The 15,957-nt window shown below is 41.4% G+C and overlaps 1 protein-coding gene across 3 annotated transcripts in view; it reads left to right on the top strand.

The window, feature by feature from the left end:
- Positions 1-15,957, top strand: part of fhod3b (formin homology 2 domain containing 3b) — an 88,771-nt gene that overhangs the window by 35,286 nt on the left and 37,528 nt on the right. For all 3 annotated transcript variants that reach the window (XM_080501628.1, XM_080501627.1, XM_080501629.1), the window contains one exon: positions 15,839-15,906. In XM_080501628.1, coding sequence (XP_080357754.1) covers positions 15,839-15,906 — 68 coding nt within the window. The remainder of the gene's footprint in view (positions 1-15,838; positions 15,907-15,957) is intronic.

Here is a 15,957-nt window from a genome sequence, read left to right as displayed (position 1 = left end):
AGCAAAGCCTGCAACAGAGACAGCCAGTAAAACAGCGACCAATTCAGTGTAAGACATTCTCAATTGAAACTTTCTTTACATTTTGGGTGTCTGTTTAATAGGTACAATGTTGACCTCCAGAGTGTCATGACTCTCAGTCCATATTCTCCTGGGACTTGGTGATTTTACAGTTGACAGTCACCTGAAATAGTGTTTTTTTCTCCTATATATTTCATTTCATTACTAAATACTGCGAAAATATTTATAATGCATTATACAGTTCCTATTCATTTTTGTACTTACTCCAGACATTGTTATTCCCATGGTTCATGACTGATGATGAATTTGTACAAATTATGGTAGTTTACAAGGATTAAAAAACCAAAACTGTTACATACTGGAGTTTAACATCTGCTGTATAAATGAAAACAATGGAAGTTAATCACTTCTAATACTGTTGCAAACGTTAGCCTTTAATAAAGCCTTTAGCTCATATTTTAGATTTATTTATTTATTGTTTTTTGTTTTTTTTATAATATTCATGTGAGAACAATGTTGAACTACGAAATGATGACCATCTCTATTTCTCTAAATCTGTTTACGCCTGTCCTTTTGGTGTCTTTAATTCATCAACCTGTTTCAAGTTTTGACCCTTAAACTTTGGCATCATTCAGAAAACAACTTGTGTCGACTGGTGATTTATTTAGTTTGTTCTAATAGAGCTGTCAAATCGCGTGCAATCATGGAAAAATTAGAGCAGCAATAATAGAAACAAAGCTTAATCCTCCTCCCCTCGCCGTGATCAAACACATCAACAAGGGTCCGCTTGAAAGAGACCAAATGAAATGGTCCAGCCTCTGCCCTGACACTGTAAACAAACATCCTGTTTCTCCCTCTGGATGCCATTAGAACTGTTTCAATGTTTGCTTTAGTCATTGAGTAAAATGTGCCCTTTCTTCCTCTTCTTCTTCTTCCTCTTCTTCAATAGTATGCAAATTGCTGCACTCATTCACAAACTGCCATCATTCTGAATCCAAACACACTTTTTGTTTGTAACTGTGATTGTGTGGTATATCCTGCCCCATCGAGCCTCACCCCTCTTCAATCATGTAATATTTAGAATGCACGGCGGTGGTGTTGTCTGCTAGTTAAAATGCAGATGATTTTATACAGTGAACAGGATGTTTTTAGGCTTTTATGAAAACCAGCTTGCTCCAGTCACTATTTCCAAAGTTTTGCTGTTGTTTGGTCACTTTAACATTGGCAACAGCAGCTTTTGTAAAAAAAAAAAAAAAAAAAAAGAACATCTGGATCATGTACGCGTGTCTTTTTTTATTCCTTTATTCTTTTTGATCAAATTCCATCTTTATTTCTGAGATTTTCTTAACTCTTATCAGGCTGTTTTACCTTAATTAATATACAATTCACTATCCCAGTGACATTGTGATATAAAACTAGCTTCACAGGATCTGTCAATACAATGCTATTAGGTTCTGTTAACGCAAAGTTTTGAATTGAAAATGCGTTTTCAGTGTCCAATGTTTGCTTCCAGAGTATCATGACTCCCAGCTCATAGTCTCCGGGGACTTGGCAACTTTATAGTTGAGATTCTCCTGAAATGACAATCCAACTTGATTGTTTGTCCATATGAATGTCGGTGTACTCCCATTGGTAATGCTTATAGCCTACTGTTATTCATTTCAATTCAGATTTACTCATATAGCGCCACATACAAACAACACAGTCATTATCTGTGCCCGTGTGTATGGTTTCATTACAAACAAACAAACAAACTGCACCCACTACATGCTAACTACATTGTTTTCACCTTTTCTGCTGTCTCCGTAGAAACGGACATGGTTGTGAACATGTTGCCATGTAAACACGAAATCTTTCTGAAACGACAACACAAAAACAACGCGTGCCTTTCATTAATTTTTTTTTTATTTTTTTGGGGGGGGGTATTAACTTGTTACACTTTCATCTTCATCTCACACGCTGCATTGAACCATCTTGTTGCCACACCAGTGATCCCCAATACTTGTCCAATCACATGTCATCTTCAGTGCCATCATAAACTCACAGTAATGTAGAAGTTGAAACCATCTTGGAAAATATGGAAGAAAGAGTTACGAATTGCACTTTTTTTTTTGTTTTTGTTTAATTCTACAGCTCTAAAATCCAAATAAAACCCGGCCTGATCATATGATGTTTTTGAAAACGAAAGGTTATAAATCTCCTTGAAGATTTGTATTGCATGAAAAGTCACCGGACTATACAGTCAAGTACTGCACAAAAGAATCCTGTGTCAAGTGAGGGCACAAAGTTTAGATGTATTATTCAGAGTATCGTTTCTGTCAGCGTCTTCTGTTCCTCTGCAGCAGTAGTTGGGAGCTTTGTGCTGCGATTGAGCCTAACTACGAGCAGGTGTGCTTTAAAAGAAAAGTTTTGGTTTGAAACTGGCACAAGGTCAAGACGAGGTGGGTGTAAGGGGGGTGTGTGTGTGAGTTAGGGGGGTGGAGGGGGTGTAGAAGAATGGAGTTGCTTAATGTGAAAACATCAAACGACCTCAGTCTGGTACCAGAGTGTTAAGCTTAGGTGTCTGAACTCGTTATAGTGCAATCATGCAGGACTGTTGCCTACTGATTTCTCATCATATTCAGACCCCCCCCCCCCCCAAACCGCCACCACCTAAACTCTGCATTACTGCATATTTTCTTTGCCCTTTTTTAAGATGTGGGGGTTAGAACGAACAGGTCTGCGTATGTATGTGGGTCATATAACACCAGAAAATAGTATTTTCATGATTTGGCTTTATAGGTAAATCAGGTTGATCAAAACGAAAGACATATGAGGTGAGTTATGATATTTATGATGTGTCGTGGCTTTAACAGGCCTCCCAGAGCCGAAAATCAGACTGTACCCTGTGGTACACCCACAGCGTCGTATCTCATGTGTGGTCATGTAGTGCAAAAGAGTTCAGGTAAGTAATGGCTAAAAATCTATCTTGGGGGGAAAAAAAGAAGAAAAAAAAAAGTACATTTTGTGTCTGATAATAAGGATTGTAAAATAGGTTTATTAAACTATAATGGCTTTATGTGCAGTGCTACATGTTCTGTGGAAACTGTGGCAGACTATTAGTCGATAATTATTAACTTAAATTACTATAGGAGGAGGAAAGTTATAATACCTCAATGTCAACTCATTGACCTGAATTATGCAGGAGCTTTTCTCTGCATCGCCGTCTCCATGGACGTGATGCAGCCATGCATGATTTTCACCCCCCGCCGTGCAAAAAGCTCCACTGTTCTCTTTTCCTCCCCTCAGGCTTTAATAACGCCGGTCTTACATATTGTTGTGACCGTTAAACCTGTTAACTCTCTCTCTTTTATGCAAATGCGATAAAGCTAAAGAACAAACATGAACCAGTGACCTCGAGTTGATTAGGGGTTAAAACGCTCACCAAACAGCTGCAACAAATGTACAGATATGTTAAGGATGAGATATGAGTAATAAGTAATACCTAATTTTTCCACTGGGTGACAGTAGTGAGTTGTTTCCTCGCATCTTTCATAGTTTGCAATTAATTGTTGCTAAGTACTTCAACACTTGTTAAACTTTTCATTTCCTCTTGTGTAAAATGCTGATTGAGGGTATGACAAAAGGTGAAATGACTCACTGCCCCACCTGGTGGTGAAAAGTGGTGTTACGCAACCGATTGACAGGCTCGCTGGTTGGCTTCTTCAACGTTTTTCCATTCCTATGAAACATTCTGATGTTAATATTTCGGCTGTTTTTGATTATAAGTATTACAAACTGTGCCTTCAAAGTTAAAGTGGAATCAACTGCATTTATTATGTATTATCTTTGTTCCCTTTCATGTTTTTTGTTTTATGGTAAAATGTTTAGTTCCCAGCTCCACATGTCAACAATTTTCCTTTTAAAAACTGCCAGGAATCTCTTATCATTGTCATCCCAGGAAACTTGCAAATACCTATTCATCACATGGAAACACCCACACAAGTAAGGGCCCACTTTCACTGTGAGATAATATAGATCGGTACTATTGGAAAAAATACTGTACAGTAAGCAGATGATAGAGGTTTATCAGGGTGAAAGTCATTCTCTTTCTGTGAGCAGTCACGTTTTGTAGTCTTATTTATCATTAGCTGGAAAATGGACATCTCAGTGGATTTATAAGGTTTCCAGCAGATGAACTTAATCTGGCTTTAGTCTTTGAAAAACTCCCCATTTATTAGAACAACATGAGGTGTCGTCTCTCCACTGAATCCTCAGAGTTTAAAATAAATGTTACAGCAGAGTCTCTTATCCCCCTGGCATGTGGTTCCTCCCTAATGTTTGTGTGGGGCAGTGCTGACATCTTGTCATTCTCATACCACAGATACCTTTACGTTACCTCAAGGTATGCTTTGTTGACATTGTTTTTTATAGCTTTGGATCATAATCTTGGCTGCATTTCCCCCCCACCTCTTTTTTTTCTCCATCACACGCTCTGTTATTTGATGGCTGACTTTGGCTAAATAAGGCAAGAGAGCACTTCTGCATTCTTTCCTGCCAAAAGACGGCTGATCCTCTGTAGTGCTTCGAGCCAGAACGTCTTTTTTATTCTATCAGACTCTGAGGGTGCTTTTGGTGTGCCAACCAATCCCTCTGCACCTTGACAGTGCTGCAGAGACGCATGACTGGCTCCTAATGATGGTTTTACCATTTGAATCTATATTGCTGGGGCATGTTTGTTGAAAGTCTGGTATGTCGGTTTTCAGTGGGCAGCCGTTTTGGGTTAAAAAGAAAAAAAAAACTAAACAAAAATACACCTTCACCCATCTCGGTTTCACTGCAGTTGCTGATATTGTGATTTGCCTCAGTTATTAACTGTTTTATTTCAGTATTTCACTTTTACCTGTATAAACTTAAAAATTATATATTTTTTTAAGACATTTGTTCTCAGCAGCATCTCATCATTATTACTGCAACCTGAAGCCAGCAAAGCAGGCCGTGGTTCAATCCTGTCATTAGGGATTACGCATAGAAGAAACAGCAACTTTCCTTCCAATGAATTTAAAAGTGCACTTTTTGGAAAATGCAGCTGGTACCGTCTCCTGTGACAGAAGAATAATGAGAGAGAGGCCCAGCACATTAAGAAATAAGCTCAGGATCTCGGCGTTAGCATGGGATCACGCCGGGCACTGGTATTTATCAGTGGACTGTTTGGCTTTTTATCGCAGATTAGTGGATTTTGTCCATATCTCATTTCAGCATAATATGGATTAATGTCTCCTGGAGGTGTCAGATTGATGGATTTGTGCTACACTTATGGTACTGTTACTCTCTGAGACAATGTGATACTGTGATATATGTTGCTGCATGTCAGCCGAAGTGTAAAGGCCGGTGACATTGAAGAAAAATGGCAGTTGACCTTCCTCAACAGGGAAAACGTAATACATGATTCATCTGGGCTTTGCTCAATATTTTGTAGTGCTGCACAGGAAACAGAAACAGGAATTTGGTGCCTCTGATAGTGTTACAGCTTGGAAATGAAGAACTCAATAACTACATCAAAATGCATTTTTCATGCCAGTCAGACATGTTGAGAAAAGATGCAGGAGAGCCAGGAAAAATATTTTTAATCTCGACCCACGAGAAAAAAAATGAAACAAAACAAGAGAAAAAAAACATTTATTAGGCCAGTAAGAGGTCGTTGACCATACTCATTTGGCTTGCCAAGCAAATATTTAATCCTTATCTGCCAGTGCTAACATGAGTGAGAAATCGCTGATACGTTCCATGAGGAACAGAACAGCAAACACATCAGTCATTTGGCATTGTTAAGTTGGATTTTCAAAAGAAAGCAGTCAGTCATGTTGACTGTGAGTTTGTTCCAGTCGGGCAAACAGTTTGGCCCCAGAGGACAAAACAGGTCTTTGAATCCTTCGGCTCTCTGTTGCCAAGCCTGAATTAAGTTCATTTCAGTGACATCTTATTCATCAAAATAGCAAATTATCTATCCAAACAAAACACCTCCTTGACAACCGAGATAATTAACAGTTTAAGGATGAAACCGCCTCATCTGAGTTATACAGAGTGTTTTTGTGTCTTTCTGGTCGAGTGGATTTGACTGTAATTACATTGCGTTTTGTATTGAAAGTGTCAGAAACGTGAACACCTATTGAGTTTTTTTTCCCTCTGTGGGTGTTGATGATAGTGCTGACTTGACCCTTTCTCTTGAGCTCTACCACCTGTCAGCAGTCAGTTCACACTTCACGCCCACCGTTGGCAAAGAGGCAAAGTCGGCACAGGGTGCAACAGTCTGACATGACAGGGCGCTCATGCATAGTTCGCACAGACATGGCAACTATTTATGATCCCTGCAGAGGATCAATTGTGCCCCATTTTATGTCCACTGACATGCTGGAGAGTTTTTCTCATTAGGCTTTCATCCTTCATCGCACATCTTGTATAGATCCGTTCGACCTTTTCACAGCCGAGGACTTTCCAAAAGGATCAAAACCTTTCATGATGGCTGTGTAGGCGACACCCGTGCCTTTCAGATTGTGGACCCGGATCAAGGATAATGGCTTAAAATATCGCCACACAGCCCAAAACATGTGTGTTTGGAGGCTGCTGTTTGGTACTCGCAGGCTGTCAGGAGTGTTGATACTTGTTTAATCCTCCACTTCACTCGCGGCACAGCTTGGGCCATGCTGGTTACACTTTCTGTTTTATAATAATAGCTAATTCACAAAGCGTCTGTGTGATTGTGAAAACAGAAAATACCTTTGATCTGGAGACAAGCATTCACATTGCGTCAAACAGGTTTTTTGAACATATTTTCAAAAGGGTGAAAAAAATGTGTCAGTTTGCAAAAGCGCAGGCATAAATATTGAAAATAATCCTTTTCACTGTGAAATCTGTCTTGACTGGTTGAAGTAATTACGCAGCATCATTAAAAGCTGAGAAAACGGTGATGACATAGGCAGCACTTATTACACTGGATGTCAGGTTAACCCGATTGTGTCTTCGCGTAAGCTGCTGACAGATATGTGCCAAAGAGTCCTCAACTCTTTTTTTTCAGTGAGAGGAGAAGAGGAACCACGTTGCAACCTGCAGACTCAAATATCAGTCAGCTGAGCTGGAGGGAGACCCCAGTGGATTCAGAAACTCTCCTCCATTAAGTGCATTAACTGGCCCGTATGGAAATGAGGTGGTGTTCTGTGACACATGTGTTTGCCTCCACATTGCTCCGCTTCCTATTCCTAGAGCAGAGTCTGAAATAGATGTGGTCTCAGCACAACTGTGTTTATTGGAAGGAGTTTGCGCTGGTGTACTTCCCCACGTGTCAGGTTGTTAAGAATAGGAGGGAGAAAAGCCGGGGAGCCAAGAGCAGTGAGACGAGAGAAAATGAGGAGCGAAGCAGGTTGGGGAAGAGTCACCGAGGTCATTCTTGGAAATGATTTCCCACCCAACTTTAGAATTAAAAAAAATTATAATTCAGTCACAGTACATGGGACGAAACATTTTGATTTCAAGGATCATAAAGTCTAAATTGAAAAAAGCACTTGGGCTTTGTGAACCTGCCTTTTATGGATGAGGAGATAAAATACCTCAGATAAAAAAATACAATAAAATAAACTACAACATATGTGCACATATGTGATAGCAGTGAAATATATGGTATGATTTTAAATCTGGCCTTTTCAGCATCTGGTTTGGCATCTGCATGCTCATTTCACTGCAGTTACAAAACCTGTGGGCTGAAACAGCTGCCAACCTACACAAGGCAACGCGGCCTTGACCCAGACTGTATATTCAGCCATGATTACACACAGAAATAAAGCTAATGAACACCCCACCCCCCCATTTGGCAGCAGTTTGAATAGCTATATGGTAACTGATGTCAACCCCCCCCCCCCTCCCGCCTCAGCCTTCACTTGTCAATCCCCTTGTTTATATCTGTGTCAGTCTTTTGTCTGGATGGCTGAATGGGTGCATGCCTTCACTCTGCTCTCCGCTCCACCACGTATCTGTGTCAGCGGTGGGGAAACCCTGCTGAGGAGGTGAAAGGGTGGGCTACAAAAAAAAAAAAAGAAAGACAAAAAAGGTATTTTCTATGGGGGGAAGTGGGGCAGCATTGTGAGGGTCACTCCACCTGGTAGCTAAGGAATGAGTCATTAAATAGGCAGGCACTAATGAAAGATTTGTCTGTCCTCACATCGGCCTCACTGTCATGTCTCTCTCCTTGTCTTGGATTCTGCAGATTCCTCCCTCGCTTTCCTCTCCCGCTTCTCCCCGACAGCGTCAGATAGCATCTTGACGGCTACTTGGTATACAGTTTATTGACAATGCTTGCACTGAGTTTAATGGCCAGCACTGTCCTTCAACGTGCCCAGAACAACATATTTAACCTCTAAAGTTTAATGAAACCAAGGCCAAGCGGTAGGATTTGGCTCCAAGGTAAAAAACAAACTTTCACCAATACTCCCTTGACCAAAGATGGACAATGAATGCCGTTGAGCTCTGAAGACCTGGATTTGTGTTTATTGGAACTTGGTCCTGGTATGCCTTGGTGTCAGATGCCTCTGCTAGGATGTCACTGTCCTTAAACCTGATCCCCACCACCTCTCCCAGGAGGCTTTGGGTGCTCTGAACTCTGCCCTGCGTGTCAAGGGGAGTCCAGGTATGACGTTTGTGAGGGCAATCATATTAGAATAAATGATTCATGGTTTACTTGCATGCTTCTAACGGCTGTCACACGACTGCGACAATGACCTGTCTTGATATACTGTGTGATATAAGGCCATTGATTTTAAACTATGATGACATATAGCTCTCCTAATGTTTGCTTTAAGATGATTTTTATTGTTTCCTTCATTCCTCCATGACATTTTAATTTACTCATTTTGTTTTACAGTGATTTTATACGACATAACTTTCAATTTGGAACTTTTTACTTTTTAATTCAGATTGTTGGCCATACAAGCGGTTCATGGTAAATCTAATCTAACCTCAAGGGGGCTGCTGATTAATCCCATAGTTCTGTTAGCAGCTGTTTTGATTTGTTTGATATGTTTAAACTTATGGCTAATGTAAATTGTATCATAATACATTAAAAAAAGATCAAAATATGGTTTCAATCCATGGCCAAAACTCATAATCGAGTCATCAGATGTCTTTGAAAGAACATATACATATGAGAGTCTTAGAGGAATGTTGCTTAAAGCTTTTTGGTGTTTTCCGTGTTAATGACGGCAAACATTTGACTTGCAGATCGCACTGCACCGAGCTCTTTTTCTCATCAGTTAGATTAAGCCCATGCTATTTATTGGCCGCGCTGCTGATTTTGTTTTTGTTCCATGCCTTTCGCTGTCTGCCTGCTGAGAGACATTCGCGCCCCTTGGGTCCATACCGGCCTTCCTGTGAGGCTCCCTGCCAATGACACAGGCTTCTCCTGTCTGTGTGGCCCCGACTCGGTTTCCCCTAATCTAAACCATCATCTCCATATGTCTTCTATCAATGCTTCCAAAGCATTTGAATAAACTCCAGGCAACAGGAACAAATTAATTAATGTCGTTATTCCTCTGTGCACTTTGTAAACTGCCTGTGTGAGTGGATGCTTATCCCTTCATGTGTGTGGTATGTGCAGTGTGTGTTCATGCTGGTACCCCATCTCCACACATGGACACACACATACACACACACACACACACACACACAGAGGCATTTTCCATGTAGTCATCAGGAGCCACTGTTCAGTTGCTTCAGAATCCAAACATGTTGAACTTGAGCTCACTTTTACCTGCATTCCCGCTTAATGATTTCCACCCGAGTGCAATAATCTTCTTTTATTGACCCATCATTCACCTCATGTTTTCGTTCACAGAGGAGAGGATGAAAAAAGCAGAAGAAGCCCCGGCGCACAAGAGTAGCATGTCGCAATCCGCTGCCCGTGTTGGGAGGTCTTCCACGTTAATTACTTGCGTTTTCTCTTCATAAAATTTTGAACACACGGTTTGCCTTATAGACTGAGAGTGCAGAGGGAAAAAAAGAAACTGAAGCAGTGTTGATGTTGTTCTGTTGTGTTTTCGTGACTGCTGAGGGCCATTGTGCATACTGTAAACTCAAGGGTTTCTCATGAAGAAATACCACGGGATGAAAATGAGAGATGTCTCCGTTTAATCCATGGCAGGCAGTGATGTGGCGATTCTGGCACACACGCCGCCTTCCTCTCGCAGATGGTTACAGTTTGCCTGACCTCAGGCCTCACCTCTCGCAGAGTTTGTGGCCTTTGCTGACCAGGGAAGCAGGCTCCTGGCTCGCCGGGACACGGCTAAATCCAGACATAGGCAGGGCACTGGCATGTGACTGAAGGTCTGGCTCTGACCAGAACACTTCACTGCACAAAGCTTTTATACTTGCATGTCCTGCTATTGAATCAAAGCACAGGCAAATCACTGATGAAAGCAGCTTTATATGAAAACTAGTTCAGTCTGACAGCTTGAGTTGCATGACTACACGGACACATGTCAGATTCTGTTATTGTATTGCTATTCAATCTGTTGCTATTTGATTTGGCAATCTACCCATTCTTGTGCTGAGCCAGCCCAGAAACACTGCCGCTTCTGTCTCTCCTGGTGTAAAGCTCCAAATTCAAATCAGGGAGAAGTTTTCACAATGGAGGTAAATACTTCCCCATTCTACTTTGTGAAAAACACAATTATTAATGACGAAAGAGAAAAATCCAAGTATGTTGGTTGAATTATGGTGAACGAGATTCACCAACTTGTTTGCTCATGCTTTTGTACCACAGGCTTCTCAGCGTCATCAAAAACTTGAAAAGTTGCCATATTGTAAAAGTTGACTCATTTGATATTTTTTTGACACATCCACAACCATAAAACCCAAAATTGTCCAGTCAGTTGAGGGTTAACTTGAGTACTTATGAGGTTATGTGTTTGGATGTACTGCATTTTTGCATTATTTTCCTGTCTCAATAATAACATAAAACCATACAGACAGTGTTTAAAAGGGTGATGACTGTCTAATGACCTGAAAGGCCCATTCGTGAGAGAGGGATTGATTAAATTGAATATTTTTCTAAACCATTTATTGCTGTATCTACTCACGCCGATTTTACTAGTTTTTCCTTGCTTCAACACCTCAAAATCCCTCGTGAAAGCTGCTGATTTTATTGAGCATTGTGATCGAGTTTTATATGTGCATACCAGCACATCCTCATCAACTTCCAGCCTGACACACCCACTCCAGAAAGAAATAAAATGAAATAAAAAAAAAAGCACAGTATAATTTACACCAGTGTTTGCGGGGTTGTCCTGCCCAGTGGGGTCTTTGTGGGTTTCCTGGCTCTGCTTTGGATGTGGTTTATGTGCTCCGCCTGCTGCGTGATGCATGAGCAGCGGTAGTCATCTCTTTTTCATTTTTATTGCACTTTCTGGAAATTCGGGGATGTGAACAGATGCGTGCGAGCATGTTCAAGGTGTTTTGCCGTCGGAAAAAAAAGTTAAAAGCTGTACTGGTTGAGAATTAAAAAAAGAAAATCCTCCTATCTTGAATGGTGTAAGTGGTGGTGACTGGTCTTTGGTTGAGATTGACGTGTGAATATAAATAAAATGTGACCCGTGACTCATACAAAATTGGAATGTGGAACGGGAATGCGTTGGCACTGACCCAGGCCAGCCAGAAGGTGTTTGAAGCAGCAGAGGACAGATTTGCTTTTAATAGTTGCCTCCCTCACCAGCGGTGTGTGTACCCATGAAGTCCTGACCTGTCTGAATGCATCAGCCCATCAGAGCAATTTCTTTTCTCTTTCTTTTCATAACCCGCCTGCTGTGAGTGGTCGCGTACATTCCTGATGATTATGGAAGTTCCACTGTTACCTCTCTGATTATTATAATTACAAATCCATTACATTCCTGTAGGTGTTTGAGTTGAAAATACCTGACAGCGTATTGCATTTACGAAAAGTATAGATTTGCTCTCCACGGTAAATCGAAACAAAGAGGAATCCTCCCACTGAAGTGGATGCTAGGATCTATTTAAATAATGCTTGTCCTTAAATGCACTGGTACATTGTTTTTTTTTTTTTGAATTATTGCCTTACGTTGAGAAAAGGTGTGAAGACCAATATGAAAGGTGATCTGATGGCTCTGCGGCGCGAACAGCAGCTGACATTAAAGCGACGTATTGGATTATTCTTGAAATGAGGCTGAGGAGAATTCCTTGGCTGCTGCAGTTTGTTTGTGTTGTTATTGTAGCTGTAGCCGAAGTCCAAATTGAAAGGTGTATCTCATGTGCCCAGAATGTTTTATAGTACCCAAACTATGTGCTATCCATCATATATCCCTTTGTTCTCTCAGTACTCGGTTTACTTTGGCCCCAAAACAAATCCATGGCAAATGTAGTGAGCTATTGAGTTTGAAGTTTCAGGTGGTTTCAGGGTTTCATGTGAACATGATTTGGGTTTGGGCTCACAAACATTTCCTGTGAATAAATGAGGTCCCAGGTTTTTTTGGGATTGTTTTTTTTTTTTGGTAAATCGGGAAATGCAGAGGGTCCATACTTCTGGTTGCATATCTGTGCCAAACGGTATGGAACTAATCTCCACTGAGTTATTTCTCATTAGAGATGGGCCTCTGGGAGGTGCATCGGTGGATGGACTGCAGACAGGGACAGCCAGAGGAGCCGTGTGTCCCTGCAGATGGGCTTCATTTAGTGCTGGGCAGGAAAAACCTTCAGACAGTTTTATTACATGCCAAACTACAGGGCTAAGTAGAGGAGCATAAGTCTTTTGTGCAAACTGTGCATAGAGGCACTATAGCAATGCAGAGAGCATTGCTATAGTGGATCCTTCAGCACGCCCACACACACACAACATGTTGCATGAATTTATTTAAATTTAAGTGCTGAATGGCAAGACCCATCACTGTGAGGAGAGCAATTTATCTGTTGACTGATTAACACTCGGTGTCCGTGTGCATATGCACTTTAGTCATTCCAAACTCAATAAAGAGAAACACAAATCAAGCTGTCTTTGTGTGGCTAAGGTGTGATGAGTAACCCGGGGTCGCCTCCCACTGTCTGTCCACTCCACTGACCAGAGAGTCAACACAGAGAAACTCACTGGGAGAGTTACAATGCCTTTTATGTGAGGTGGAAACACTTACAAGCTAATGGAAGTGTTTTAGTTATCAGATACTGTTTTATAAGTTGCAAGAGGTCTTATCTCATCGCAGCATGAAAATAAATACGGAAACTAACATGACATTCAGCTTGAGAATGAAAAAAAAAAGTTGACTTGTCTTGCAGTGATTTGCTCAGGTTGTTCCACAACTGGGGGGCCCAATCCATAAAGACCAAGTCACACTTCCTTCCTGTTATTTATCAAGACATAAATTACCAGCATTACGCAGCCTCCCCTCTTTAATACCTCTGGACTTGTAGAGATTTATTCCTTGTGGATGTCCTTCCCAAGTGCAAAAGCAGCAGCCGTCTCTCCCGCCAGGCATCAGAGCCATGTACGGCCCGAAATGCACAAAACATTGGTTGGTAGGTGCTGCTCGACTTTGTACCAAATACCTTCAAAGTCACAAGTTACAAACAAAACATTCTCTAAAGATAAGACATTCAGCTGTAACTGGATTGGAAGGTGTGTGATATCAGTTTGCAACGTCCTCGAAGCCTTTTAACCACATATGGCCGAGACCCGGCTTGTCTGCGTTACAACTGCATCTCCAGTGTCTTGTCTGTCTGAAGCCCGCTGGATTACACCAATAGAATGTGTGTAGAGTTACTGTTGACAACCTTTTCCTGCAATGACACGTCCTGGAACCTGGCAGCAGCTTTTAAACCAGGAATACCACTTAGAGCAATTTTAAAACCAAACTAAACATTAGTCATGTAACATTTGACATATTATTTATGTCTATTTCCTTTATTTTATATTCAACATGTTGGTATGCTGTTGTTGTTGTTTTTTGTTTTTTGTTTTTATTTGATCTTTACCACCAAAGATGTCACATTTGTTGTCATGCGGGCCGCCATCTGGTGACTGTCACTGCGTGTGAAGTTTTGTGTGTTGGCGAAACGTTGTGTGTCACTGAAAAGCCACCGAAGACCACGAACGCTCACTCTTGTCTGCTCCAGTGCTGTGAAGTCGCCTGTGTTTGCAAACACACACACACACACACACACACACACACACACACACACACACACACACACACACACACACACACACACACACACACACACACACACACACACACACACACACACACACACACACACACACTGTCTTGATCTGCCTTTGTTTCGCTCTCTTTCCTTCTCACTTCATTAGCTGAAGGCTCACAACAAAAACCAATAGCAAGTAGAAGCCTGCTGCTCGGCTGCTTTGTAGCCCAATTGTTTAACCTCGGCGTGTTTCTGACGCAAGTAATTCAAATGTTTCAGGCGTGCATTGTCCTTGTGCCCTGGAGGGATTTAATCCTGATTGCACGGTGGACAGGAACCTATTTTCCGACAAATTAATCTATGAATTTCTAGTTTGAGACTCAGGCTATGGTTAAAGTTACAATAAGAGTTTGTAATTGCAGCTGACTTCAGAGTAAATCTGCAGGGAATTCATTCAATTAAACTTCTCTATATGTAATAGATAAATAACGCGTGTTGTGGATATGCTTTGATTGTTATTGTAGGGAGAGGAATCTGTCGACATACACCCCACAGTGAAAACCATCACAATTTTAGGTGGCGACATGTTTCGATGATAGACTGTGGTTTGGGTTAGCGTAAGGTTAGGGTGATGGTTAGGGTTAGGCAAGTAGTAGTTAAGGCTGAGGTTAGAGTTAGTCTGAAGGAAATGAATAGAAGTCGACGCAAATCCCCCCCCCCTCCATGTGCATCTATATATGTGTACGTTAGCGAGCAATATGTACATGTGTCGTGCTTTCATTGCTGGCCAGGTCTTTTTATGTGACGTGTGTGTGTGTGATAGTGAGAGAAACAGAGAAATGAGCTGCCTCATCAGTTGTGTTGCACGCACGCCAATCTGCTGTCACATCTTTTGCTGACTCAAACGTATAATCATGCCCTCAAGGAGGAAAGAAATCTGTGAAACACGGGCGAGAGTGCAATTACACGCCACATGGAAACAGCAAATGAAAAAGCAAATGCGGAGAGTGGATCCTTTACCGCACTGCACTAATCTGCATCGGGTCGAGCTGTACCGAATGCTCCTATATCTGCAGCAGCAGCAGAGAGTTTTGCTGAGTCAGAGAGAGTTCACACAGTGATGACCGAGCAGCTGGGTTTGTGCTCAACGTCGCCACTGCCTGGCCGTCTCTGCATGCTGCACACTTGGATAAGGGATTGTCAGACGAGTTGCAGGAAATGTACGCCCTCATCGCCGCGTATGTGTAATTTGTCACGTGTCTCTTTTACTGCACTTCACAGTTTCCATAGCTGATTAATGAGTGATTTGTTTCTTGGCGTCTATGGAGCCTCTTGGCCTGAGAATCTGCCACGACTTTGTGTTGTGGTGAAGTACAGATTAGGCTTTGTTAGCAGGAAACATCCTCCGTTCAAACTAACTGTCCACAGATGTTCTGTGATTTTTCTCCTACTGCTTTTTTTTTTTTGCTAGTTTTTATATTTGGCTACTTGTAATAATTGACAAAGACACAGTAATGCATGTGTGATACAAGTGAAAACCCATAGGCTGATGTTTTCTTACTGAAATCCTGTAACATCATAATACACCACATGTGTCGACTTTCAGCTGATTTTTCCACTCTTTGTTTTATTATTTTTTTCCTCCATACAGAAAAACTCTACAACTCGACAGGACGTGAGCTACGCAGAGCGCTCTTCTCCCTCAAGCAGATTTTTCAGGTAATCATTCATCATTTTGAGCTCCTTTTAGCAGCTCCTTTATTAAAACTG

The sequence above is a fragment of the Blennius ocellaris genome (genome assembly GCF_963422515.1).
Source record: "Blennius ocellaris genome assembly, chromosome: 8".
Classification (NCBI taxonomy): domain Eukaryota; kingdom Metazoa; phylum Chordata; class Actinopteri; order Blenniiformes; family Blenniidae; genus Blennius; species Blennius ocellaris.
The sequence above is the reverse complement of the archived record's forward strand: the minus strand, read 5'-3'. Positions and strand labels throughout refer to the sequence as shown.